The sequence below is a fragment of the Panthera leo genome, chromosome E3, assembly GCF_018350215.1.
Source record: "Panthera leo isolate Ple1 chromosome E3, P.leo_Ple1_pat1.1, whole genome shotgun sequence".
NCBI classification, from domain to species: Eukaryota; Metazoa; Chordata; class Mammalia; order Carnivora; family Felidae; genus Panthera; species Panthera leo.
The window spans coordinates 5,736,348-5,761,527 of NC_056694.1; the positions used below are offsets into that span (position 1 = coordinate 5,736,348).

At 52.4% G+C, this 25,180-nt stretch overlaps 1 protein-coding gene across 1 annotated transcript; it reads left to right on the top strand.

Annotated features, from left to right (window-relative positions):
- The first annotated feature begins 308 nt into the window (after positions 1 to 308).
- NPTX2 (neuronal pentraxin 2) lies at positions 309 to 10,972 on the top strand. Its single transcript, XM_042922436.1, has 5 exons — positions 309 to 734; positions 2,308 to 2,524; positions 6,477 to 6,721; positions 8,409 to 8,588; positions 9,519 to 10,972. The coding sequence occupies exons 1-5, from the start codon at positions 309 to 311 to the stop codon at positions 9,744 to 9,746; spliced, it is 1,296 nt and encodes a 431-aa protein (XP_042778370.1). The 3' UTR covers positions 9,747 to 10,972.
- Positions 10,973 to 25,180: the final 14,208 nt, after the last annotated feature.

Sequence of the window (25,180 nt, forward strand, 5' to 3'; positions counted from 1 at the left end):
CCCGCCCCGCCCCCTCGCTGACGTGCGCCCAGCCGGACCAATCAGAGCTCGCGGCGCTGCGCCCCACGCGCCGGGGCCTTCTCCCCTCCCAGCTTAAGAAAGGGCGCGCGGGCCGGGTAAGAGCAGAGTGCTGCGCCGGGCGGAGCGAGCGTGGTGTGTTAGGCGGCCGGTTCCACCGGCTCCCGCGCTCTAGCTGCCCTCGAGCGGCTTGCCCGGCCGCAGCCCGCCGCGGAGGCGCCTCCGCCGCGCGCCCCGACGGCGCCCTCCCGCTCGCCCGCAGATGCTGGAGTGAGCGTTGCGGCGGCGGGATGCTGGCGCTGCTGGCCGCCGGCGTGGCGCTCGCCGTGGCCGCCGGCGCCCAGGACGGCCCGGCGCCCGGCAGCCGATTCGTGTGCACCGCGCTGCCCCCGGAGGCGGCGCGCGCCGGCTGCCCGCTGCCCGCGATGCCCATGCAGGGCGGCGCGCTGAGCCCCGAGGAGGAGCTGCGGACCGCGGTGCTGCAGCTGCGCGAGACCGTCGTGCAGCAGAAGGAGACGCTGGGCGCGCAGCGCGAGGCCATCCGCGAGCTCACGGGCAAGCTGGCGCGCTGCGAGGGGCTGGCGGGCGGCAAGGCGCCGGGCCGGGCGGCCGCGGGCAAGGACACCATGGGCGATCTACCGCGGGACCCCGGCCACGTCGTGGAGCAGCTCAGCCGCTCGCTGCAGACCCTCAAGGACCGCCTGGAGAGCCTCGAGGTAGCCGGGTGCGGGGGTTCTGGTGGGGGGAGGATCCGAGGAGAGGGGCAGAGGCGGGGCGCAGGGTCCCGGCTGCCAGCCTGGGCGGGCCCGGACGCGGGGCGAGCTGCGCTTGGGGTCAGGGGAGGGCTTCTCGGTCCTGTTCGCCAACTTACTTGGGTGGCTCTCAGTCCGCCCCCACCCCGCTTCCTGCTGGAAGGAAGGGGTTAACTCCCTCCCCGCTCGCCGGGACTGTCCGCCGGGTGGACAGTCACTTCCCGAGGTTCCAGCGAGCGAACCTCTAACCTCTTGTAGATCTCCGAGTCCCTCGGAGCCGGACGCGCTCCCAGAAGCTGTGCCCGGTGATACGAGGCTGCCGCGTGAGGTCAGCTGCCCTGGGCGTCCCGTGTTCTCCTTTTAGAAATCAGCTCGTGCTGGACCCGAGCGGGCGGAGACCTGAGGGTCTTGCCGGGGGCGATCGCGGGCGGGTCACGGGCCACACAGTTCGCGCCTTGGAGGAAACCCCGTTAACTTCAAAGACACTGTCCACAAATTGCGACCTTCTGAGGTGCCCTTCCAAAGGAGAAGGAGCCTTACTCCGTGCTTTCTTGGAAGGCGTATGCAGTTTGGAACTTTGAAAGAAATTCTCATGTAACTTCATCTTCACTTTAGAATCCTATTTAAGAAGGGTGGATGTTTCTGTTGGAAACGTTTACCAGAATACTTATTAGGGAAACTAGGTTTCAATTACAGGTGGTAATTATTGCAAAATTATTTGAGGATTTCCCGCGGCATGATGGCTAAATACAGTATTTTCAGCATCTGTATGTTCCCTGATTCATGGCGGTTAACAACAGCGAACGTTTCTAGTCACTAAATATGCACCAGTCGTGCTGTCTAATTTTAACCCTTACAACAGTCCTCTGAGGCAGATCCTACTGACTGCATTTTACAATTCCGAATGCTTTAGAGAGAGGGTACATAGCTTGCCAAGGATTCATGGCTAGGCAGTGGCAGTGTGCCTCCAGAGCCAACATGATGGTAGAGGAGCAGAATAAAGAGGAAGTGAGGATTTAGAAACAGCATTAAAAGCAGAGATTCCTGGAATTCAGAAGTGTCATGTTTTAGAGCTCTCATTTTCCAGTAACATCTCTGGCAAGCATGGTTATTCACCTTTTTGCCACACGGGAATTTGGAAGCTGTTTTCATTTCTAGATGAAGGCTCATCAGCTTTGAGTACCATTTGATAAGCAATTTTTTTTCAGTCGTAGCTCTGTTGCAGTCTTAACCCAAGAATGGTGGATAGTGATTAAAATTTTGACTTTTTAGCAAGAGGAGAAAACCAGCTTTCTGAGAGAGCAAAATGAAATTCCTAAGTTTCAGATATTGCAGCAAGGTAATTCTTGTTTGGCTTTGAAATCCTTTCCATACAAAAGAAGAAAAAAAGCATCAGTGAAGTGCGCCCCTTGGCACGGTTTAACACTCCCGTTTGGGAAGCTTCTCCCCGTGTGGTTGGGCTTTTAGAGCTGCGTTTCACAATTTCTGTCTAAATGGCCTTAATACTTCTTCACGCGTCCCTCTCCCCAACTGGAAGCACCAGCTCCGAGTGAACGTGTCCACCGCGGTGCTGCCCGGCGACTTCCGAGAGGTCCTCCAGCGGCGACTGGGGGAGCTGGAGAGTCAGCTGCTGCGCAAGGTGGCCGAGCTGGAGGACGAGAAGTCCCTGCTTCACAATGAGACCTCCGCTCACCGGCAGAAGACTGAGAGCGCGCTGAACGCTCTGCTGCTGAGGGTGACTGAGCTGGAGCGAGGTGAGTTCTTGGCCGGCTCCTCTGTCGCCCTCTGGCTGACGTCCCTCCCAGCCCTCCACCCCACCGCCTTGGTGTTTGGCTGCAGGGTAAGGGCGGCTGGGCTCCAAGCGGGGCAGAGAGGCTGGCCCCGCAGCAGCGGTCTTCCCCATTTACACATCAGGCCACGAGGGCCCTTGAGGGAGTGGTGGCTTCCAGACCCCTCTGCCTGCTGACTCTTTCTGCGCTTGGCTCTGGGGCTGCTCCTCCCACATCGTCCCCAAACCTGCCCGTCCTACGTGCGGAAAACCACGGGATTCTTTACCATTCCAGCAGCTCTCCACTTTGCCTTCTCCGTTTCTCAAATGAAACGGGGTCTCTTTCAACTTGAGGCGTCTCTCCTGGTGCACAGGGGTTTAGGGTTTCTGCCTGAAGGTTGCCCGGCTTCACAGCCTCGTTGACACGCCTTCCGACTTGGTGGAGACTGAAGGCGCCGATGGCTCCTGGGAGCGGCCTGGTTTCCATCCCTTGCAGTTGGACCCGGAGTGTCTGCAGTGATGGGGCACTGCGTGGGGATGGCCTGTGGCTGGCTGAGCAAATAATAAGTGTGATTGAGGATGGTCCTGCCAGGAATCAGCCCCAACCCTGGCCCACTGGCGTTATGCACGGATACGCTATGTAGCTTGCCAGGCACGGTGGCCAAGTTGCTACAAGGATGTAGGTCGATAGAAGGCTGCCGAGTTAGTGTGGAGTAGTGCCAGGCAGTGTGTTGGACACGTCACACCAGTGAGACGGGACTTCTCTTACACCCATGACACCAGTGAGAAAAATGCTCCAAAGCTTTCAGCCAGAGGTGTGTTGTGGGGGGGGGGGGGAGGGGACCGAGGTGGGGCCTGGGCCTTGGCCACACGGGAGCTGCCGCTTTGTCACCGTCCCTCCCATCCCCAGCCTCGTTCCAGCACCCACACCCTCAGTACGTAAGTTCTGCAGAAGCCCTCGGAGCTCTTCTGGCACAGAAAGGAGGGCCATGTCCTAGCTGGAGCCCAGTTCTGCAGACCAGGGCCCCTGACTGGCCTTCCTGTAGGGCCCCCAGGACCTAGACTCTAGAATTCTTCTGTGTGCTCCACCCGGTTCGGGGATGAGTCTTTCGAGGAAAGTGGTCATTTGCTGACCAGTTTGTCTCCTGGGTAACTTTGAGTTTGTATCTGTCCTGTTTGTGGTCAGTCTAAAGGGGTAGATAAACTCCCAGTCCCCAGATAGACCGCGAGTGGAAAATATAACGTGTTCTTCAGAGCATCCTGCTGAGCCCCGAGGAAATGGACCTCAAGCATGTGCAAAGTAGGGGGCTTAGGGGGTCTCTGGCCCTCGGTCCATCATCTCCTGCCCATTAAGTGCCTGTTCTGGGCCAGACACTAGGCTGTGACTTCCACATTCTGTGACCCTTGCAACAACCCTATGAGGTAGGTATTAGTGATGGATGAGGGACCGAATCAGATGCCTGCATCCACGTGTCCAGCAGATTGCAGAGCTGGGGTTGAACTTGGTGGTGACCCCCGCAGATGAGAGGCTTGGAGGCTGTAGCCTAGAGTAGTGTGTGGGCTCTAGCCCTGTTGAGCAGCAGCCTCCCGAGAGCCCAGTGGTGAGCGTCCAACCCTGAGTGGCCCCTGGACCCACAGATGCTCATTTTCTTTGTTGTGGGACCTGCTCGTCTGCAGGGGCTTCCAGAGTGGGGGCCAGCCAGCCAGGCACAGCCCGCCTCAGAGTCTGGGTAAACCTTGCCACTGGGAAGAACACTTCTCTCTTTGGATCCCACTGCCCCCACCCGTTTTCACTTGTCTGCCACCTGCAGCCTCTGATTTATTGGTCAGGCCTTTTAATGCCTTAATTGGTTTTAACTAAGTTTCCTCTGAACCTCCAAGCTGTTTGATATAGAGGGCACCAGCTTTCAGGGTGTGGGCCCCCTCCTCTGCCCCTCGGCTCTCCCAGGTCTAATTAAACCTATCTGTTGTCACCTAGCTAACGATATTACCGACACTGAGCCTTATTAAATCAGCAAGCCTGCCCACCTGCCGGGATAGAAGCCATTTCTCTTTATTAGATAACCATGCGTTCATGAAGAACAGGGCCGTTTGCAGACTAAATACTAGGGGCTGCATGTGGTTGAGGGAGAACTGCCACTCCCTGCTCTGTCATTCATTAGCTGTGTGACTGAGGGGTAAGTCATCTCGCTCCTCTGAGCCTTGGTGTCTCGGCTACACAACCTGCAAAATCAGGAGTTGGGGCTTTGTAGTCTCTTGATTTTGCTTCAGCCTAACACGGGGTGAGCCCCAGCCTATGCCCTGCCGGGGGCCCCCTCACCTTCCCCAGGTGACCAGGTCTTGCCAGCCCTCACCAGGTGCTTAGCAGCCCCGAGGCCTGGGAGGTCAGGACGGATGAGGCAAGACTGCACAATCAGCCGATCCGAGTAAATAGTACCCATGAGACCCAGAGTCTAGTGTTTCTCTGCCGCCTGTTCCGGAGAGGTTGAAAGGGCAATGCTGAGCCCTGTTGCCTTTCTGTTCAGGTCTTCCTTGGTTCTATGGTTCACACCACGGCACCAAAGAGCTTCTTATGCGTTATATACTATGAACACAAATGAATTGGGGGCATTGTAGTGGAGAAGGGCTCATCCATTCTGGCTTGCGTTCTACAGAAGGGGCTGATTCATCCACCAGAGACACAGGCAGTTTGGCTCCATCGGTTTTGGGTCCAGAGATCCTGGCTGTTTCTCATGGTGACGGAGTCCTTCTGGCCCCTCGCGGATGTCTAATAAATACTTGTCAAATGAGCGAAGGGTGTTCGGACTCCTTCCCTGGCAGCATCTAGTGCCCAAATAAGAGGGAAGGTTTTGCCCTGACAACTCACAGGGTTGGGTGGTACCCCACAAACTTCAGAATCTGTGATAACCAGAGACCGGGTCTTGCCTTCCATGTATTTATTTCTGTTGTTAATTTTGGGATTAAATCAAAACTGTTGGAAATTACTTAGACCCCGTGAAGAGTACCAGTTGCTTTCAAAGATTTTGGAAACCCCATTTACATGGGGACAGTCAGGGGGTCCTCATCAGTCCCAGGTGGGCCCCAAAGTCTCCAGGCTCTGGCGAGGTGTGCCTAACCTCAGCGGGGAGGTAAACCTCCGTATTTCTCTGCCTCCCACTGGTTCCAAACCGCAGGAAATGGTCAACAGATGCAGTCTTCTCTTGAGGAAAGGGCAAATCATGAGCAAGGTGGTCCGTGTCAGGGATTTAGTCCAAAAAGCCACTTCTAAATTAAGTTGTAGTGTCCAAACATGGCCGTGGACTCCTTTGCCCGAGTGGCAGTGATTCTTTAGGGTGATAAGTGACAGGGACTTGACAAGTGTCCACTGAGTGCCCAGGTCCCTGTTAAGACTTCCTGCCTCCAAGTCCATCAGGGTTCCAACCCCGCCCTTGCTGAAGGAGCCGGGATTTCAAGAAAATAGCTGAGGAAGGGTTTTCTGGCTTAATTTAACCAGAAAATTATTTTTGTTAAATGTTTGTTTTTGCGAGAGAGACAGAGATAGAGCACGAGTGGGGGAGGGGCAGAGAGAGTGGGAGATAGAATCTGAAGGAGGCTCCAGGCTCCGAGCTCTCAGCACAGAGCCCGATGTGGGATTTGAATCCATGAACTGTGAGATCATGACCTGGGCCAAAGTTAGACGCTCAACCAACTGAGCCACCCAGGCGCCTCTAACCAGAAAATTAAATCCAGCTTTCCTCCTTCCTCCAGCTTTTAGGAGCAGGGAGGTTCTTGTTTACTCCTGGGTTGTACAACTTTGAACAGCGGCTTCCCAGTAGCAGGTGCTCTGGGGCTCAAGGGAACAGTCTGGGGGAAGTGGGGGTCCAGGAGAGCAGTCGCTCTGGGCTGCACCAGCGGGGAGCAGGCTAACGCCCCGCGGCCTCTCTTCTCCACCCCCCTAGGCAACAGTGCGTTCAAGTCTCCTGATGCGTTCAAAGTGTCCCTCCCCCTCCGCACAAACTACCTGTACGGCAAGATCAAGAAGACGCTGCCTGAACTGTATGCCTTCACCATCTGCCTGTGGCTGCGATCTAGCGCCTTGCCGGGCATCGGCACCCCGTTTTCTTACGCGGTGCCTGGGCAGGCCAATGAGATTGTGCTGATAGAGTGGGGTAACAACCCCATTGAGCTGCTCATCAACGACAAGGTGAGGCCTGCTTAGACTGCCACCTTCTCCCATCACGGCAACGGTCAGGTTGCTGCAGAGTCTGACAGCCAGCTGCTGTAGGGCTGTCCTCCTCCGAATGGTGACAGCTCTGCGCAGACTCAGCCCGGCCTAGGGCAGCAGGGGCGGGCGGCTATGGCTGGTGGAGATCCAAGGTGGGAGTCTGGCCTAGAAGCATCTCAGGGTCCAGGCCAGAGGTCATCGAAGGAACAGAGCTGAGGTCTCTCTGGGCCAGCCTGAATCGTCACTGGCCCTTGGGCCAGTCAGTGAGGGCTGTTCTCCAGGGCCATGCTGATTAGGGGAGGGGAAGTGTGTGTGTGTCTTTCTCTGTGGAGGATACTTCTCAGCATATCTTTTGGGGGTGGTTTATTGAGATATAATTTACATACAGTAAGACCGAGAGTTTTTAGCATACAGTTCGACCACTTTCGACAAATGCATGCAGTTGTGTGACCGCAAGTAAAATATGAAAGCGTTCCATCACTCCCCCCCCCCCACACACACACAATTTACTCATTCCCCTGTGTAATTAGCTTCTGCCCCTACCCCAGCCCATGGCAACCACTGATCTGTTCTCTGCCCCTATAGTATTGCCTTTTGTAGAGTAAATATCCTTTTTTAATAGACGGGCTGGTCTCATCATTCAAGAGCATGATCTCCTTGAGAACTTGGCTCTGGGCATCTGTGAGACCTCTAGGAGCCCCACTTAAACTTCCATTCTGAAGGCAGACTCAACATAGCCAAAAATGTGTCCTCACATCCTTGCTGGAGCTGAGCACTTGAATGGCCTCTCCGGCTCCCTGCTGCCTCTACCCTGGCCCCTTACCCTGCTTTTATTACCGAACTGCCCTGGGTGGGGTTTGTGTAAGTGGGAAATGGCATGGAATCTCCCTGCCAGGCTCCGTCTCACGGTGACCATGTTCCTGAGCCAGGGATTAATTGTTCTAAATAACGCTCTTGGACACAGGAGGGCCCAGAACCTTGTTTTCCTTTTGGGTTCGGTGGCATGTAAACAGCCAATTCCCAGGAGGAAGCGCCAGGTTGCTAGGATACCAGCAGTAACAACAGGACAGTTCCTGGTTGGGCTGGTCTGTGGTGCTCACAGGATGCTCACAGGCGACCACGTGGGTCAGAAATGCCCTTCCCCTGGTTCTGTATGGGGGTCTGAATGTGCATCCTCCCCCCCCCCCCAACCCAGCACACTCTCCCACGTAATTGTAGGCCTTTGGTTTTCTGCACAGAAGGACACACACAGTCCCCAAGTGCCGTGATAGAATTTGAGACCCTGCCTCGAGTGTAGATGCCTAGTCTGATTGTTTTCCAAAGATTCCTTCAGGTTCTTCAGCACGAGGCATTCGGGCTGAGTGTGGCCAGGCGGGGGCTGATTCTTCACATCTGCTTGGTCTGCACAGTGTCCCAGATTCTCAGCCAAGCTGGGGACTGAGGGTGTCCAGTTACAAGCAGGGCCACCCTGGGGGCAGGGGCATGTCCCCAGGCTGTCTCTTTCCTCTTGAGTGTCTGTGTTTCGCACACACACAGACCAAGGCCCTGTTTCCCACATAGCAGAGAAGGGGTAACCAGCTGGGAGCAGCACGATCTCTGGTCCCTGTGCGCGTCAGACTCCTGGGAACCCCATGGGGGGCCCTTACCTGCATGTTGCTGCCTACAGGTTGCACAGCTGCCCCTGTTCGTCAGTGACGGCAAGTGGCACCACATCTGTATCACTTGGACAACACGGGATGGCATGTGGGAAGCTTTCCAGGATGGAGAGAAACTCGGCACGGGGGAGAACCTGGCCCCCTGGCACCCTATCAAGCCAGGGGGGGTGCTGATCCTTGGGCAAGAACAGGTAGGTGCAGGGGATGCAGGATGGGGTGTGCTGGCCAGCCACGTGTCACGAGGCCGTGCCTGCAGGCTGCCCCCTACCCCCGCAGCCTGCCCAGCTGTCAGCCTGCCACACCTGGTCACTGTGGTGTGATGGCCACTTGGGTCCATTCTGTCTTGTGGCCTGAGGGGCCGGGGGCGGGGGGACCCGGTTGTGGTATGGTGGGTCCAGATAGATTCCAGAATGGAGTCCACCGTAGGTGGGCAGGAGTGTCCCTGAGCTCATGCTGCCATGGAGTGACCATGGGTTCTCTCTCTAGGCGTTTGACCTCTTCTGGGCACAGCACTGATTCAGGGTGCCCGGGGCTGATATGGCATCTTCCGGGAGCTGCTGGCTCAGTGTCGTGGGGCATGCCTGTGTGATGCTCAGCCCCTCGGGGGAGCTAGGGGTGGGAACGTGACCTCAGAGGCTGTCCTTACTCCCTGAGACAGAGGAAATCTAAGTTGCTTGTCTGCTCTTGGGCAGATAAGAGTTGACGTTTGGGTCTGTGTTTGAGGTTTGCTGAAAGCCAGGGAGTAGAGACCAGTTCCTTTGAGAGCTTTGAGTCTGGGCCCATCCTTGGCCCACTCCCTGCCTCACTACCCTGTGACTTCCCCTCTGGGAAGGGCTGGGAGTCTGGAGACCCGGGTCTAGTGTTAGCTTTGGGACTTTGGGCCAGTGTCTTTCCACTGTAGCCTCGGGGTAGTTTGGCATGTCCTAGAGGTCTGGAACGTGCAGGAATCGGGTCAGGGAGGGGGTGAGGTCAGAGTTGGGGGAGTCAGGAAAATGCTTCAGTCTCCCCCTCTCCCTCCTCACTCTGCACCCCTTCCCAAGGCCATTACATCCCTGGAGATTTAGCGGGCACGTTTGCTTTCTGAACCTGTGCCAATGTGGTTCTGTTCCCCCCCTTCCCAGGACACTGTTGGGGGCAGGTTCGATGCCACACAGGCATTTGTGGGGGAGCTCAGCCAGTTCAACATATGGGACCGCGTCCTTCGCGCACAAGAAATTGTCAACATCGCCAACTGCTCCACAAACATGCCAGGCAACATCATACCCTGGGTGGACAACAACGTTGATGTGTTTGGAGGGGCTTCAAAGTGGCCCGTGGAGACCTGTGAGGAGCGTCTCCTTGACTTGTAGCTACCTTCTCCTCTGTCTAGGGGTCTGGGGCTGGTGTCTCCTGTCGGAAGTGCAAGGCCACCTGCTCCCCCAATTAAACTGTGTATAGAGCCCCTGCCACAGTGGCCTGGGGCCCCCAAAGCTTGTTCCCAGGGAATCTCTAAGACTGAGGCTCTGTGGCAGCACCTGTCACTGGATTCTTTGTTCCTTCCCAAGATTTTGTTGTGTCGAGTAGGGAAGAGGCCCTGAGTTGCAGGTGGGAAGATACCTGACTTCCTGCTGGGGGTGGGGGGGATCAAGGTCTTCGGGGCCCTGTTCAGAGCCCCTACAGTTGCTAGTGAATCACAGCCTTGCCCACCCTCCCGGATCCGTGGTGTCTCACGTGCGCCTTCTGTCTGTCCCCTTTTGAGGCCGTGTGGCCATCCCACCCGAGTATCTGTGTCCCTTATGTATCGAGTGTATCCTGCTGTCCGCCGAGCACGCAGCAAAGCAGCCCCCACCACCCGCGGAAGGGCTTTCTCTTGGTGTTCTTTCCGCTGTAAGGAACCCTTGAGCTTGAGGAAGGCAGGCTGCCCAGACAATGCCCTGCCTTCTCCAAGGTGGAGGGGGCGTCACTGCCTCTAGAGGGGGCTGGGAGCTGGAACTCAGAAGGGCGTTCTGGAGAAGGGCCGCGGCAGCCTTCCATCCCCCTCTGTCACCTCTCCCTCCGACCGATGCTTTGATGGGATCATCGCTGGGAATGGCTTCTCTGAAAAGCCTCTTCACTCCTCTGGTGCCAAACGTTCAGTTGCAGCTTCTACAACCATCCGGTGTGGTCAGGGGGATTTCATTTTTTTTCCTAACAGAAAAGAACAGCCATTATTAGCAGGCTCCCATTTTTGATGTTTCGCCCCACTGTGAGGAATGTGCTAGTTTTCATTCACGTTGATTGCTATAAGCTGTGGACTGTCTTAAGGATTTCCCCCAGAACTTCTTCAGGAAAAGGAAGTCATTCGGCCGATAGTTGCTTAGTGACTCCAGGCTGCTTAATTTATTGGACAGAGGATAGTAATTTATTTTAAAGACAAAGTGGTAAAGTGGGGGAAATTTATAAAGTTAAATATTATATATTTTATTTTTCATACATGTTTCAAGTGCGAATTGTGGAAATTCCATTTGTAGGACCAAGCTGACATGCCCATCCCAACATTGTATGCTATGAGAACTCTTCGGATGATGGAATTCTGATTAAAGTGCACTGGAAGATGCCTCCGTGTCTGTTTGCTCCAGGTCTGGGGCTGAGGGTGGGGGTGGGGCTTTGCCACAGTCGGCACGTCCGGGGCCTGTGTGTCTGTCGGACCTGGGGGCGCCGAGGTGCAGCACTGACCCCTTCCCTCCTCGGTGCCAGGCGCGGACTGCGGACGCCCCACGGGCTCTGCCCTGCCTCCCCGCCTCCAGCCGGCCCCCCGTTCTCTCAACCAGGAATCGAGCTTACCTAGAGGTCCCTGAGCAACCCGTCCCAGGCATGACCCCTGCTCACCACCCACTCTGTGTGTGCTCACCAGATGTCTCACTTACCCCTCCTAACAACCCCCTGAAAGTGAATCCCGATCGTAGGTGACTACGTGGAACAGTTGAACGGTGACTTGGGTCACACGGCTGGTTAAGGGCAGAGCTGGGGGTCAAGCAGTCCTGAGACCCTGGAGGCCCTGCCCCTGCCGTGATTACCCCCGCGATGGCGTGGTTGACCGGGAGCCGTGGCTCGCCCAGCCACCCAGCATCACGAGTATCGTGTACTGCTTATCGCTCGCCCAGGAAGAATCAAATATCAAAACTCGAAACCGTTTCTACTGAACGTGTGTTGCTTTCATGTCATTGTGAAGTCGAAAACTTGTGAGTCAGGGACCATCTGTACACTGAAAAACTACAGAACACGATTATTTTTTTTCTTTTTTTTTTGATAGAAAATTATAGAGGGAAATCAAAGAGAATCTAAATACATGAAAACGTATCTGTGTTTATAGATCAGAAGAACTAATATTGTCAAGATTGCCATTGTGGACACGTGGTGGGAAAAATTTGGTTCAGATGTCAAGTCCGATGACACTCACATACCCCTGAGAGGGCACGAAAAGGTTTATTAGATCATGAGACTAATAACCGAATGGGGGAGATCATGGTGGTACCCACATGGGTCCGAAAATGGCTTGAGAGAACAGAGAAAAAAACTGGCTTGGTTTTTTTATGGTGGCTAGTGGGTAGGGCCAGAGCGATGATTCTTCTGTGTAGTTCACACACCTCACTGGTGTCAAAGGAAGAGGAATTTAGGCTCTCCTGTTACTTGTCCAGATGTGGGGAAAGAGGGAGAAGTGAGGCTTAAGCACTGTCAGCAGTCAAACATCAGAAAGTGTAGACAGACACGTGATTACAGCACACCTCAGATGTTCGATGCCTGAAATGCACCATGTTGCATTTAATTAGATTTGAACTTGTGTAAGTCGTTGTGAGGTCTGTAGCTTGAGGCTGGTAAGAATTCTGGGGGCAAGAGTCCTGTCGAATGCCTGTTCGGGGGCCCAGAATTGTGTATCTTGAGAGGTACGGTGAGTATCTCGACCCCTGTCAATAATATCTAGAACTGTGTAGGAGACCAGTATCTTGGTGAGGTCTTGCATTGTGGCTTTCATAAGTAGAGAGACTCGTGTGATCTTGATTTATATTTTGGGTATCTGTGGGACAGGACATTCCCAGAGTTCTTTACCCCCAAAGGGGCAACCTGGTTCAAGAATCTAAAGATGTACAGATGGGTCAGTTGTTGGCCAGGGCCGCTAGTGCTAAGATTACTCTCTGAAGTTTGGCCAGTTGTGCTGACCCTTGGGTCCTACTATCCTTCAGGGACATCCTGGGTGAGGGATAAAAAACATTAACTCCCCGAGGAACACTAGCAGGTGTCATGGTGGTAATACCATCTGAAAAATGTGAGGACTCCCTTTGCTGTTTCCTTAGCTGATGGCAAGGGGCTCCTCAGGTGGCCAAGGGGTCTGGGAGCAGGGTGACGTCCTCCAGCACCAAGGCATCTGGCAGGGGACTGAGGACAAGGAAGGCCACCCTCTGCTGCAGATGAGCTATGCCAGGGGGTCCAAGATTAGCTCTGTTATGTAGCAAAAAGGCCTTGGTGACTGTGCTGAGCTTGTTGCTGGGATGTTGGCTTTCATGGCCCAAGACATATGCACAGCTGGGCATGGGAGGCCTCAGGCCAGGGCCTGTGACAGCGACTGTTTCCAGAATCACATAGTATGCAACCAGCAATTGCTGCTCTAATGGCATGTAGCATGAGGCCAAGGAATCTCTTGTATTAGAAGCCCATGAGTAACTTAGAGTGGTCCACAGGCTCTGGGAGGCGTCAGAGGGGATTGCTGAAGCCTCTGTAGTGAAGCACCCTCTGGGGGCACTGTTGGGAATGCTCGTTGCATTGCAATTTGGACAGATTCTAGAGCCTTTTATTGTGGGGGCCCCACTTGAGGTGGGCGATTTGTAAGTAACAGCACAAGTGAGCTTAATAAAGTCTGTAAATGCAGATTGCACTGCTTCCAGAACCCAAGAAAGTCCTAGAAGAGGTTAGGCTTGTTTTAATGTTGAGGATACTGAGAGACAATAGCCATTTTTTGGCAATGCCCAAGATGGGATGGCCTTCAGTTTACCAAACAGTTATTAGGAATTTAACCGAGGTTTAGGGGTCTTGCGGTGAGAGCAGGACAATGATCTGCTATAATTGCATCAAGATACAGGATTCAGTCTGCGACACACAGTTAAGTGTCGGCCAAGGCATATGACCCAGGGCCACTTTAAGGAGAGAACCAACCCCACGTTCCTGTCTAAAATGCCACTTACCTAAACTTCTGATGCAAGTCAGTTAAATCCGTAACAGTGACTCCCAAGCTGGTGTGCAGTTGGCTTGAGGACAGGGAAAGGACACTGGCTTGGGGTTTTTACAATGGTTAGAGGGTGGGACTGGGGTGAGGTGTCCATGTATAGTTTGAACTTCTCACCTGCACCAAGGGAGAGAGCACCTGGGCTCTCTCATCAGTTTGCCCAGGTGTGGGGCAGAGAGGAAGAGGGAGGGAAAGGCAGACATCAAAAAATGGAGTCAGAGGATTTCCTTGCAATGACAGTACCCGCCAACTGGATGGGCAGATTTAACACCATCCCTATTAAAAACCAACTTGACTTTTTCCAGAAATTGGCAGGCCAATCCCAATCCCAATCCCAATCCCAATCCCAGGTGTCTCAGTCAGTTAAGCGTCCGACTTCAACTCAGGTTATGATCTCATGGTTTGTGAGTTTGAGCCCTGAGCCGGGCTCTGTGCTGACAGCTCAGAGCCTGGAGCCTGCTTCTGACTCTGTTTCTCCCTGTCTCTCTCTCTGCCCCCGCTCACACACTCTCTCTCTCTCTCTCTCTCTCTCTCTCTCAAAAATACATAAACGTTAAAAAAAATGCAAGAGACCCAGAATAGCCAAAACAATATTGAAAAGAAAGAACAAAAGTTGGAAGACTCCTACTTGATTTCAAAACTGACTACAAAGCTATAGTAACAAGACTGTATGGTCCTGGCTTAGGGACAGATGTATGGTTTAATGGAAGGGTTTCAGAGTCCAGAAATAAACCTATACTTTTATGGTCAGTTGATTTTTGACAGAAATGCCACGACCAGTCAGTGGGGGAAGAAGAGTCTTTTCAACAAATCCTGCTGGGATAGCTAGATATCCACACGGGGGGAAAAATGAAGCTGGATTTCTGCCTCACACCATAATATAAAAATTAATTCAAAATAGATGAAAGAGTCTACATTTAAGAATTAGAACTATAGGGGTGCCTGGGTGGCTCAGTCGGTTGGGCGTCCACCTTTGGCTCAGGTCATGATCTGGTGGTTTGTGAGTTAGAGCCCCACGTCGGGCTCTGTGCTGACAGCTCAGAGCCTGGGGTCTGCTTCAGATTCTGTGTCTTATACACTCTCTGCCCCTCCCCCACTTGTGCTCTCTCAAAAATAAGTGTGAAAAGAGAAGATTTAGAACTATAAGCTCACAGAAGAAAACATAGGTATAAATATTTGTGACCTTGGATTAGGTACTGATTTCTTAGATGTGATACCAAAAACAAGCAACCAAAGGAAAAATTAATAAATTGAATTTCATCAAAAGTAAAATTTTTTGTTTCAAAGAACACTGTTAATGTGAAAAGGCTACCCAGAGAATGATAGAAAATATTTGCAGCTATATTTCTGATTTTAAAAAGCCTAGTATCCAGAATATGTAAAAAACTCTTAACAACCCAGTAACAAAAATTGACAAATAATACATATAAAAGTGAGCAAAAGATTTGACTAGGTCCTGCTCCAAACAAGATATACAAATGACCAATACCACATGCAAAAATACTTACTATCATCAGTCATTAGGGAAATGCAAATTGAAACCACAATGAGATACTATGTCACATCCGCTGGGGACAGCTGCAATTAAACAATAAGTAAATAACACATGTTGGAGAAAATGCAGAGAAACTGGAACCTTTGTACATTGCTGGTGGGAATGTAAAATGGTGCATACACCTTTGGAGAAAGCGTTTTGTCAGTTCCTCAAAAAATTAAACAGTTACCGTATGACCCAACAATTCCACTCCTAACTATATACCCAAGAGAACTGATAACATATACCCACACAAAATGAGTACACAAATGTTCACCGCAGTGTTATTCATAATAGCCAAAAAGTAGAAACAACCCAAATGCCTAGCTACTGATGAATGGATTAAAAAATTGTGATACATACATACAATGGAATACTATTCTTTAATACAAAGGAATGATATAGTGATGTACACTCTAATATGGATAAATCTTGAAGACACTATGCTGTGAGTGAAAGAAACCAGTCCCAAAGGACCACATCTTATGTCATTGATATAAAATTTCCAGACCAGGCAAATTTATGGAAACAGAAAGTAGATTAGTGGTTGACGGGGGCTGGGTGTAGGTGTGGGGATAGAGGGAAATGGGAAGTGACTGCTAACGGGTATAGAGTTTCTTTCCAGGGTGATAAAAATGTTCCCAAATTGGGGCACCTGGATGGCTCTGTTGGTTGAACATCTGACTCTAGATTTTGGTTCAGCTCATGATCTCATGCTTCATGAGATTGAGCCCCGCATTGGGCTCTGCACTGACAGTGTGGAGCCTGCTTGGGATTCTCGCTCCCTCCCTGTCTGCCCCTCCCCCACTTATTCACATGAGTGCTCTCTCTCAAAATAAATAAACTTAAAATGTTCCCAAATTGATTGTGGTGATGGTTGCAAACATCTGAATATTTTAATATATACTGAATTGTACATTTTATGAGTGAATTTTATGGCATGCAAATTAGATCTCAATTTTAAAAAGAAAAACGTAAGGTTTTGGACCTGAACAGGTGGCAGATGCCATTTCTTGAGATGGGGAGATGGGGGAGAGCAAAAAAGCAGGTTTGAGAGGGAGGAGACTCAGGAGTTCTGGTTTTGAACGTAGATTTGAGATGCCTTCAACTCATTTCGGTGGAGCTGTCCAGTGGGCAATTGGATTTTGCAAGAGGTCAGATGTGGAGATTAAAATTGAGGTTAAAAACACGGCTCCTACCAGGGTGATTGCCCACCCTCTGCACTTTTTGAGAGTAAATGTAAAGAAGCATTTGAGCTCATCCTTCAGTGGACGACAGGCTCCTCCTCCCTGGTAGGAGCCGTACTCATGCACAAGCCAGTCTAATTCGACATGCATTTATGGATCCTATTTGGGACAGTATTTAGAAGGTTGGACCTCCTCTCACAGTCTGTTGTGAGACACAGTCAAACCGATTAAGCCAAGTAAGCAAAGCATCGTCTCTGAAAGCTTATAGATGGCCAATGCTGGGGTATGGGCAGTTTCCATAGGGACTTGTCTGTTAATGACCCCTTGCTCCATATTCAGCGGCAAGCTGAACCCACCCAACCATTGACCTTGACCTCAATGGCTCATAGCGCAGCCAGTTGACTCTGCCTGGGGTTGGCTTTGGGCAGTCATACAGAAGCCACTTGAGTGTTACTAGGGATTTCAGTAGGATAGGGAAGCTTGTCAAGGCCAGGATTACGTGTGTTTGGTTACGGGACTTTGGCCTTGACAGGCTGCTGGCCTATTGTTTTCTCAGGGAAGCACCGGGCAAATTTACCAGGTGGTTTTACTTCTCTCTACAAAGCAGCCCTGCTCTCTGCAGTTGTCAGTGCAAATATCCACGAGCACATTTTAAAACCCTGTTCAAGCAGAAATAAAACACAGAAGACTGCAGCTTGTGGATAGATTCACATTTCTTTGTCACTCATTATCATGCCCCAGAGAGCACGTCCTGAGGGAATAATGCAGTCATATCCTGGCTTTCTGTGCTCAAGGGAATGGCATAGATCACGAAGGGTCTATATCTCCACTTGAGATTCAGGTCTTGCAAGAAATACCACGTCTATTTTCTTCCAAGACTATTTTGAGACATCCTATATACAACAGACTAGGTGTAATATATGTGTGCAGTTTAAAAATAATCCTAAGTGAACATTAGTGTACCAGCCACTCGGTTTAAGGAATATTTGTTCAGGGTCTGCTTTGTGCCGGATACTCTTCTAGATACTCGGTAGATGCCAATGAATGAAAGAGAAAAAAATCCTGCCCTTGTGGATCTAACATTCTGGAGAGAGGAAATCAACAGTAACTCCTAGATGCTTGCATGAACAGATTATAGAATTTGTAAGGAGTTGGTGAGTGCTCTGGGAAAAGGACTAGTAGAGCGGAGTGGGGTGAATAGGAGTGTGGTTGTGGGGATTTCTCAGCAAGGTAGGTTGATGGGGGGCACCTGGGTGGCTCAGTCGGTTAAGCATCTGACTCTTGATTTTGGCTCAGGTCATGGTCTCTCTGTTTATGGGTTCAAGCCCTGCATCAGGCTCCGTGCTGACAACATGGAGCCTGCTTGGGATTCTCTCTCTCTTCTCTTCTCTTCCCTTCTCTTCTCTTCCCTTCTCTTCTCTTCTCTTCTCTTCTCTTCTCTTCTCTTCTCTTCTCTTCCCCCCCCCATAAATAAATAAACATTTTTTAAAAGGTAGGTCAATTAAGTAGGCTTTATTGAGAAGATGGTGTTTGAGCAAAGATTTGAAGGAGGTGGGAGTTTTGACCACACAGATCTTTTCTGCATGATCAGACTATGGGCTCATCTATGACATGATTTTTTTTTAAAAATAACTTAATATGACACTTTTGCTATTTCTCCAGGATGGTGTGTGTAGCTGTAATTTATTAAATTTCACCACTGTGTAGTCTTTCTTGAATGTCCAAACCTCATTCATCTATTTGTTCCTTAGCCGATGAACTTTCTTGGATGGCAGATATCTACTGGTGCAACCTGCAAGAATTTTCTCCAGGGCTAATGCCTAGGAGTGCAGTTGCTGGGCTGAAAGGTAGGAACGTCTTCACATTTAAACAAATGTTATGGTTGGAAATGCATCTCCCCACCAAAATATGTCGAAGCCCTAACCCCCAGGATCTGTGAGTATGACCTGATCTGGAAATAGGGTCTTTGCAGAAGATGGAGTTGAAGTGAGGTCATTGGGATGGGCCCCAATCCAATATGACTGGTATCCTTATAAAAAGAGGAAACTTGGGTGCAGAGACAGACAAGCACAGGGGGAAGACAACGCGAGGACACAGAGAGAAGGCCATCTGTAAGCCAGGGAGCACCTGAAGCTACCAGAAGCGAGGCGACAGGCCTAAAACACACACCAATCACAAATCCCATGTTGCCAACTGTACTTCTGGCCGCCTGGCTGTAAATTGGGTTCCCATGACCTGCTCCTTGGGTTTGGTAATTTGCCAGAATGGCTCCAAGAATGCAGGGAAATACTTCCATGTGTTGGTTTATTATAAAGGAAATAGTAAAGGATAACAGATAAGCTTCCAGGTGGAGAGACACACAGGGGAAGAATCCCAAGTTTAGGAATTTCTGTCCCATGGAGTTGGATCGATGACCTTCCCGACACGCGGATGTGTTCATCTCCAAACCTCACACTTTGGGGATTTTTATGGAGTATTCATCACATAGGCATGACTATTAACTCCATTTCCAGCCCATCTCCCCTCTCCAGGGTAGAGCGATGAAATTTCCAAGCATCTAATCATGGCTTGGTCTTTCTGTGACCAGTTCCATCCAGGAACCCACCAAGAATTGCCTCATTAAAATAAAAGATGCTCTATCACCCAGGAAATTGACAAAGCATTTAGGAGTTCAGTTTCAGGAACTGGGGTCAGAAACCAATGTGTATATATTTTATTATTTCATAATACCTCATGTAAATTTTTGGGCATACAGAGCAGAAAAACGTTTTAAGTTTATTTTTGAGAAAGAGAGAGAGAGAGAGAGTGCATGCTTGTGTGTGTGTGTGTGTGTGTGTGTGTGTGTGTGTGTGTGTGTGTGTATGCTCGTGAGGGCAGGGGAGGGGCAGAGAGAGGGAGTGTATTGCAAGCAGGCTCTGCGCTCAGTGCAGAGCCCTCCTTGGGACTCACAAACTGTGAGTTCATGACCTGACCCCAAATCAGGAGTCTGACCCTTAACCCACCGAGCCACCCAGGCACCCCAGAAAAAAATTTAAACATATTGAATGAACACTTACAATAATTGTTTTAATGTCTTTGTCTCTTTATTTTAACATCTCTGTCAATTCTGGGCCTGGCTTCCAGGAGCCCTGCCCCACAAGTGCTCAGTAGTCTGGGGAGGAGTGTGGTCTGTCTGCCGTCTCTGATGTTGTCTGCCCCTCTGTCCAGACACAGTGGGATGACTGAGTTGTCTGCCCCGGGAGGGTGGCAGGCCTGACTGGGAAGAGCCTTCTAATGACCTTCTTTTGGGCACATGCTCATGAGGCCCAGCAGCCCCAGCCTGTCGTGAGCTGGCCAGTGTCGCTGGGAGATGTGGCCATGCCCATGCCCTTCCCCTCGGGGAGCTGTTCTGCAGGACCAGAACCGCAGACTGGGTCTTCGTTGTCACCCAGGGCAAGACTTCAACTGGTTCCCAAGCAGCCCATTAGAAGCGGGGCCTCTGGCAGAGCGGAGGAATCCAGGTGTGGCAGACAGAGTCTGTGCCCAGGAGGATCACACCATTCTGATTCCGGCCCTTGTCTGTGCTGTGGTGGGGGAGGGGGGGGCAGGGGGGTGGAGGGCTGAGCTCAGGTATCCCCACCCAGCTGCCTCTCGGCCCTCAGAGAGGAACTTCTGCCTGGGACCTTTCCTTACAGCCCACCTCCTGTTCTATTTTAAGAGTCTCCGGTGCAAGAAATAGGAAAAAAGGAATAAATACATATATTTGTGTTGCGGCAGAGAGAGGAGGCAGAGTGTAGATGGCTGCAAGGAGACTTTGAGAACAGTGTCTTCTGAGAAGAATCAGACTCACTCCCAGGTGGGCGAGGGTAGGGGCTGTTTACCTGTGGGGAAACTGAGGCACCAGACTTCCAGAAAAGCCAAGACTCAATCTCAGCCCTCTTAGTAGTATACCCTGCATGCTTGGTCTACACGTATTATTCTCTTGGTAATAAGATGTAATCTTTTTTACTCCCTAGGATGTAATTTAAAAATAGATGCAGCCTTTGGCTGACTTACAAATCAAGGTGTGTACCTGGACCCGTTAACCTGCAACCCGAGGTGACAGGGACGGCCCGCAGGGAGAGCCCTGGGTCCCTTCTTCAGGTTTCTGCAGGAACACTGAGCCCCTCCCTGGCAGTGCAGGGCCATGGGCTCTGCTTCCCTGGCTCTCTCTGCTGAGACATACTTGGCAGAAACTGTCCACGTGCCTGGCACACCCCGAGCCCTGACCCAGAATGTGGCTAAGCCCTGAGCACATCCACAGGGCAGCACACTGATGCCATCATTCACAGCCACTCAGCTGGTGACAGTTGGTCAGGGGGGCCTCGTGCCCTGAGATGACAGCAGGGCCGGGTGGCTGGGTTCTGGGCTCTGCTGCACTTGCTGTGTGGCCTTGAGTAAGCCACTTCCCCTCTCTGGGCTATCTGGAATGTGGTCCAGAGATCTCGACATCCCTTTGTCCTGGAACCCAGCTGGGGGGATATTTACAATAATCCTTCATGGGGATGTTCCAGGGGGCTGGAATTCATTTAAGCCACGTGACATCCCTGAAAAGGCAGGCAGGTTTGTTGTTCCCATTTCACAGATGAGGAAAATGAGACCCAAGCAAAAGAAGGGGCTTACTGACACAGAGGATGCCCACCCAGGATCTGGCCTTGGACATGCTGTCCTGCAGGCATATTTCACCCAGAGACTTGGGGAATAGGGGCATGAGGTGGGGCACGTACCCCTGGGTATTACTAGAGGCATCTGAGTGCCCCCTCCCCCTGGGGACCTGGGGACAGCCCCCAGCCAGCTGCGGGCACCCACAGCAAAGCCTCGTTCCCATATCCTCAGGTCTCTTCTCCTTCCTACCTGGCTCTTTCTCTCTCCTTCAGCAAATATTTGCTATTGCTCAGCGAGGTGCTGCCATGGTTACAGGCATCCCAGGAGCTAAGGGTCCAAGTCGGACTTTAAACCTCTTTAAAATTCAAGACCCAGAGTAAACAGCTGCTTCTCGAAAGCTCAGTCCTGCAGGTGACAGTGCTCCCATCACTCCAGACTGCAAGGCCCTTGCCGGCGGAGGGGTTGAGAGCAGTGGAGGCGGGGCTCCAGGGTGGCACCAGGGCCTCACAGCCCCGGGTGGGGGAAGAAGAGCTTGAGGCCACGCAGGCCCCCTTATGGGGACACCCGGGCATGGTTTCTGCTCTGAAGAGGTGCCTCCTCTGGGCAGTGGGGACCCAGCTTCCAGTGACGCCAGGGGATTGCGGACCGGGACCTGAGTTCTGATCGGGCACCCTCCATCCCAGGTGTGAGCCTGGGGAAAATCTCGGTTCTCTGAGCCCTTAGTTTGCTCATCTATAAAAGAAGGGCAATTAGCCCTCCAGGGCTTATTTGGAGGAGTGAAGCCTTCAGAGGAGGACATGTTTTCTGAGTAGGAAAGTGTGGTTGTCAGCGGATGGGAGGCCCAGAGGTCTGGTTCTAATAGATGCAAATGCCCAAGTTTCTTTGCACAGCCTCTCCCCTGGGTGACTTGGGGCCGGGACTCCACGTCTCCGAGTTGCAGTTTCCTGCCTGTGTGATGGAAGAGAAACAATGCACAGCACTGGGTTGTTCCAAGAACTGAAGGAGCTAAAAATGCGTGTATCAGTTATCTGTTACTGTGTAACGAATTACTCCAAAGCGGAAGGTCTGAAGCCAGGCAGACCTTTATTGTCTCGCCAGATCTGTGGGCTGGGAATCCAGGAGTGGCTTAGCTGGGTGGTTCTGGCTCAGAATCTCGGGCTTGTGATTAAGACGCTGGCTGGGGCTGTGGTCTCTGAAGACTTGACTGGGCCGCAGGGGCCACTTCAAGATGGCTGTTGGCAGACCCCAGGTCCTCACCACGTGGGCCTCTCCAAAGGGCTGCTCGCGATGAAGCAGATCTGACCGCAGTGGTGTCTGTCGTAACCTAATCTCGGGGGATGTGCCATCACTTCTGCTGTGTGCTACACGGCTCCAAAAGCCCTGATGTGATACAGGGGCAGGTGGGGCTACTCAAGGCTCTGTGTTCAGGAGGTGGAGATCACGGGGCGCCATCTTGGAGGTAGGCTACCACCCCTGGAAAGGGCCCACCCAGTGCCCCGGTGTACAGGAGGCGATACAGTTGTTATGCAGCACTTACAATGACTTAGGTTGGAGAAGGGAATGTGGGAAAGATAACAGGCTGAGAACTAAGTCTCCAGGTGCCAGCTGAGACACGTTCCCTGGGCCAGGCAAAGAGACTCGGTGACCAGACTTACAGCGCCAGCAGGAGGGGCAGGAGGGGATCCCTCAAGGGGAGACTGGCGGGCACCAGGCACAGAGAGGGCCGGGACAGCCTCCGTCAGTTACGGCCAGATCCAGGTGACATGCCACGGAGCAGACAGGCAGGCTGCGGCGGCGTGGACACCCTGGGCACTCTTGTCCCTGGAGCTTCCCTCTAAAGCTGCTTGTCCCACGCAGCACACTGTGTCCACATGCACTGTGAAGTCTTGGGAGCAGCTCTGCTTGGCTTCTTAGGGTTTCTTCTGATATGAGTCTATTCCAGGCACCAGTCACTTTCGTGCGTTCTCCTGAGCACCTTGCTACTCACCTGTATTCCCGAAGCCTCATTCACCCTTCTTGGGGCCCAGGGATGAATTCAACAATCGCCCAAGTGCTTGGAAGATGCAGTCTGGAATGAGATTCTCTCCACATGCCGCCTCTCTCCCATCGCCCAGGAACCTACTCAAATGACACGGCCCCCAGAGAAGCCCCCGTCTCCAGGGCCCCATCTCTCCTTCCCTGACCCCTACCCTGCTTTGCCTTCTGCAGGGCACAGATGGTGCTGTGCCCATTACCTTGCATTTAGGATGGCTTGTTCACCTGCCGTCTCCCATAGGGCCGAGGGCTCCAGGAGAAGCTGGACTGTGTTTCCCCGCCTGGTTCTGTATCCCCTGAGCCCAGCCCCGTGCCAGCACCCGGTAGGTTCTCACGAAAGTTTCTGTAGGAAAGTGAATGAAGGAGGAGAGAGGAAGCTGCCACTTTCTGGTGGGGAGCCCCTGCCATGACCAATGGAATAGCCATTATATTTTGAGACACAGATGAGACCATGGAGCCTCCTGGCTCTGCAGGGACAGGCTGTGGGAACCCAGGGAGAAGGCAAGGAGAATGGGGAGCCTGTCTAGCAATTCAAGACAGAAATGGCGGTGGCTGAGCCAAGGGTGGTGGCAGGGGAGTTGGCGAGAAGGGCTTAGCTTCCAGACTGACTCCCAAGGTAGGGCCGCCAGGGTTTCCCTGCAGGTTGGCTGTGAGGATGAGGGTTTGGGGCAGAGCCCGGGGTGTGCTGGTGCTGTGTGCTGACCCTGAGAATAGGGGCCGTGGATTTGGGGACGTGGCGTGGCCGGTGTGGGCGCTGGAGCTGGAGGGGTCTGTAGGCATCCAGTGGGGACATGCGTCAGAGTCCAGAGACCAAGAGTCAGGCTGGGGATGGGAATGTGGGAGCTGAGGCGCAGAGATCAACATGAAGCCATACAGCACCCAGCTGCCCGAGGGGGCGCTGGGTCCTGAACACCCCAGGTTAAGAGGGCAGGAGAGCAGAGGAACTGAGTAGGAGCAGCTGGGGACAGGACGAGAATGCACAGTGTGGCATCCAGCACGCTTTGGGAAGGAGGGAGACAGGCGACCACCTGCCAAGTGTGCTGGGTTGAATACCTTCCGCCCCAAATTCATGTCCACGTGACCCCTCAGTGTGACCTCAGTTATAGGGGCTTCGCAGTTAAGATAAAGTCATACTGGATTCAGGTGGGCCCTGCGTTCAGTGACGGGTGTCCTCATAAGGGGGAGACACAGAGACACAGAGGAAGAGGTGATGTGGTCACAGAAGTAGGGATGCAGTTACTAGCCAAGGAGTGCCACCTGTGAGCTGGCAGGGGTGAGGACAGGTCCTCTCCTGGAGCCTGCAGAGAGAGCATGACCCTTCAGATACCTGATTTTGCAGAACTGGGAGAGAATAAATTTCTATTGTTTGAAGCTGCACGGTTTCGAGGCGCTTTGCCCCAGGAAACGAACACAGATCCCTCTCTGTTGCCAGCCCACCCCAGGGGACATCCAGAGGGTTGTCCAGAGGGTTGCACCTTGACCCACTCTGCTTTGTCCCCTCTGTCCTCCTCCTACCCTGACACACCGCAGCCGAGACATATAGTGACTCTCTGTGGGGAGCCTCTAGATGAGACCTCTGTGTCCGGGGGGGCCGGGGTTCGAGTCCTGCTCTGCTACTTTTTAGCCTTGCTTTGTCCTCACCTGACAAATGAGAGCAACAGCATCATGAAGGCCTGAATTCACCCACAGAGGTCTGCCTGGAGGGCCCGGCACAGAGTAGGCTCTTAGAAATAGCAGCTTCCGCTCCCCACCGTGCCCAGGTGGGGACGTGATCTGTGGAATTCACCAGGGAGGATGAGCCCCGCCCCTTGCATCACAGGATGTCGTGGATGGAAAGAAGGAATGACAGGAAGACTGTTGTAGGTCTTGCTGCAGAGGGGAATCTTTGCCCCGGCCAGCTTTGGGGGCGGGGGTATGTCTGGGCTACAGTCTAGCTTTTGGCACCAGGGGGGCACAATACGCCGTACTCTTAGGGTTAACAGTTAAATACAGGATGCCCAGTAAAATCAGAACTTCAGATAAACGGCAAATAATTTGGTAGTATAAGTATATCCCAAATACTGCATGGGATATACTTAATGATACCAAGTTATTTGCCGTTTATCTGAAATTAAGCGTGGTGGGGTATTTTGTGTTTTTATTTGCTAAGTCTGGCAACCTTTCATTTGC

Excerpts from the sequence above, each read along its gene's own strand:
- NPTX2 (XM_042922436.1), top strand. The coding sequence starts at position 309 with ATGCTGGCGCTGCTGGCCGCCGGCGTGGCGCTCGCCGTGGCCGCCGGC. Across the intron at positions 2,525-6,476 it reads GGTGACTGAGCTGGAGCGAG|GCAACAGTGCGTTCAAGTCT; the intron begins GTGAGTTCTTGG and ends CCACCCCCCTAG. Across the intron at positions 6,722-8,408 it reads AGCTGCTCATCAACGACAAG|GTTGCACAGCTGCCCCTGTT; the intron begins GTGAGGCCTGCT and ends TGCTGCCTACAG.